General features: G+C 42.2%; 1 protein-coding gene across 1 annotated transcript; it reads left to right on the forward strand.

The window, feature by feature from the left end:
* The first annotated feature begins 1444 nt into the window (after positions 1-1444).
* Positions 1445-2323, forward strand: LOC112290253 (uncharacterized). Its single transcript, XM_024536363.3, has 2 exons — positions 1445-1630; positions 1740-2323. Exons 1-2 carry the CDS (start codon positions 1544-1546, stop codon positions 2094-2096), a joined length of 444 nt encoding a protein of 147 aa, XP_024392131.1. The 5' UTR covers positions 1445-1543; the 3' UTR covers positions 2097-2323.
* The last annotated feature ends 669 nt before the right edge of the window (positions 2324-2992 follow it).

Below are 2992 nucleotides of genomic sequence, written 5' to 3' on the forward strand. Positions count from 1 at the left end.
CGGCAGGGCATGGTAGCTCGGTGGTATGGTGCGGCACGACAACTCAACAATAAGGTGCGGCAGACAGTGGCAGGATATAGCAGACAGCGGTAGAATACGGCAGGCGATGATAGGATATGGCGTAGTATAGTATAGCAACAAGATAAGGTACAGCACAGTACAACACCATAGTAACAACACAATAGCACAATACAACAATAATACAGCTCAATAACACAACAACAGTAATGTAAAAAAAACGAAGAGAAATCAAAGAGTAAAGTGCAAACAAGTTTTTAAGAATCAAGACTTGTACATTAGAGCAATCGTATTGATAACATACTAAGAATGTTTGCAGAGACACAAGAGTAATTAGAAGTAATGTGCACAAAAATACACACATACATACAAGAAAGAGTATATTGATGTGGTTATCTCACTTATACAAAGAGAAGGCAAGAAGATAAATAATTTTTTCCCACTACATTCCAAAGACTATAGCTACAGTATTTACTGTAAACTACAATAAATAGTATGGAGAGCACCCACTACATTTAATGCTCTCAACAAAATGAATGCAATAACCTTTGCTAAAGCCCTCATCAAGGATGATGAATTCTAAGAAGTCCAGTAGTTGTGAATTTCAAATAAAACGTACATGAAGTTAAGTCCAATAAGAGGGAAATTGAAAAAGAATCCATTCAGTAAGACAAAAACATGCAGTTAGGATTTTGAAGAATTTATTTTGCAATACAAAAACTAGGTTTTTTAACTTTAATGGAAGTACCAAGTGAAGGAAACATGTTACATCCATATGTTGTTGTGCAGAAATCGAAATGTGCGCAATCCAAACGAGGAAAATGTGAGTCAACAAAAGGGAATACTATTTTAAGAAGGAAAAGCCTTACTGAGTTGTGGGTACCACCGATCAGAAGACGATGATCTTATTTGAAACACGAAGAAGAAATGGATGTCACACGTTGAAGTCTACAAGCACTGCACGGCCATCATGCTTTGAGGAAGAAGATGTCAGGGAAAATTCAAATTTTTTACTGGCTGGAGCGACCAACGATGCAGTTGGGTTGCGCCGACACTCCAAGGACATTCCCCTCCTTCGGGGAAGCCGCGAGGAGCCTTTCCTCGCAGCGCACCATGGATACTCTGCGTTGCTTCTGTTGGTGGTTTGTGTGTCCCCTTACGAGCCTCCACTGCCCCCGCACGAAGCTCCTCCGCCGTTTGCTACTTACTACGCTCAGATCTAAACAATAGTGATTCCAAGTTGGAGGGAAACCTGGTGCGTATGAATAGAGAGGAAAAAAAAAAAAGCAAACAGACAAAACAAAACAAACAAACAAAACAAACAAAAACCGACCTGAGCTCACACTGAGCCTTGTGAACTTGCTTGCCAAGCAACATTTGCGGATAAAACTCCCATTGAGTTGGCAGACTATTCAACAATCGACGTTGCTGCCATTGGAACGCGCTGCTGGGATCTGTTATTTAGACGCTTTTGGGAGGTTTGTTTGAGCAAGTTCGTGTCAAAAGTGTGGATTCGACGACGACCATGGCGGTGGAATTGGTGGATGGGTACCGGTGGGTGCTCGCTGTGCTCATTGCGAACGTAGCTCTTGTTGGCTGGATGGCCAAAAAGGTGAGCATCGGAGTTGCTCAAAGCCACACAAGGCAGTAGAATTTCGATCGTATTTTTTGAATGTTACGGAATGTCGAAGGGGAGATTTATTTATTTATTTTCTGTGCAGGTTGGAGGTGCTCGCAGGAAGTTCAAGGTGCCCTACCCGATCATGTACGCCGACGAGAAAGAACACAAAGACGCTAAAATTTTCAACTGCGTCCAAAGAGCCCACCAGAACACCCTCGAATTACTGCCGGCATTTATGGCGGCGCTACTTGTCGGTGGCCTTGAATTCCCTCGCACTGCAGCGGCTCTCGGGGCCATCCACTTCCTAGCTCGGATCCAATACTTCAAGAACTACTCCGTCGGTGATCCTTCGAAGCGATTTGCTGGCGGCGGGAGGGCCGTCTTTCCAGCTCTCTCCGGCCTCTTGCTTTTCTCCATCTTGTCCGTTGTGTGCCAATTCGTTCCCCAGCTCTACTGAGCACGATCTTGCTCTACTGCCCTCTTACAGCTTCAGGAATTGAACAATGGTCGTGCCCCTCTCGTCAATCCTCTAAACGTCGACCTTTTGCTTTGAAAATTATCTATATATATATATATATATATATATAAATCGATAATATTTAGATCAGGGTATTCAACATTTGTGTGTATTTGCCTCATCTCACCCACCATTTTAATGTAAAGTCTCATCAAACGTGCACGCAACACCATGTCCTCTACCATCTATTTCGTTGTTGTTGTTGTTTTGTGCATCACTTTTCTATTTGCAATGAGAGATGGTATTTGCAAAAAGAGATCGAGACAGAGAGTGAGGATTCATGAGATCCACAGCCAGTTTTCATGGTGAAGTAGAAATGAAGTGTAGTGAGAGGGGGCCGAGAAGGAAAGATGTGAACAGAAGAAGGAGAAGAAGAATAGCAATTGGACTGTGGGGTCCATTTCCATTGGATGGAACCCCATGTGCCATGCCATCTCATATCCTACTCCACGTCGTTCTATTCCCTGTGCCACGTCATCTCATGAGGGGTGGGGTGGATCCTCACCTCATCTCTTCCCCGTGCCACGGAATGATTCCTTTCCTTTACTGCTGACACTGCTGCCGTCCTTTTCCCAAATCCCGATACTTCCTGCAAACCTCTCATATCTCTTGACATTTGGATTCCAGGCTTGCAATTAACTAATTCTGCTAATGGATTCAAGTGTAGTGGAGGAAAAAATAATGTATATATATATATATATATATATATATACCCTTATTGAAGGAAAATTTTAGGAAGAGATACCTGTCACAAATTTAACAAATATAGTGACTTAGAAATTAAAAACAAAGGATTGTAATATCACTATTTTGTGAAATTTGAAATTAAATAAAAT

This window comes from Physcomitrium patens, chromosome 13 (assembly GCF_059467195.1).
Source record: "Physcomitrium patens ecotype Gransden chromosome 13, ASM5946719v1, whole genome shotgun sequence".
Lineage (NCBI taxonomy): Eukaryota > Viridiplantae > Streptophyta > Bryopsida > Funariales > Funariaceae > Physcomitrium > Physcomitrium patens.

Coding starts and splice junctions, on each gene's coding strand:
- LOC112290253 (XM_024536363.3), top strand. CDS start 1,544: ATGGCGGTGGAATTGGTGGATGGGTACCGGTGGGTGCTCGCTGTGCTC. Junction 1,631..1,739: donor TTGGCTGGATGGCCAAAAAG/GTGAGCATCGGA, acceptor TTTTCTGTGCAG/GTTGGAGGTGCTCGCAGGAA.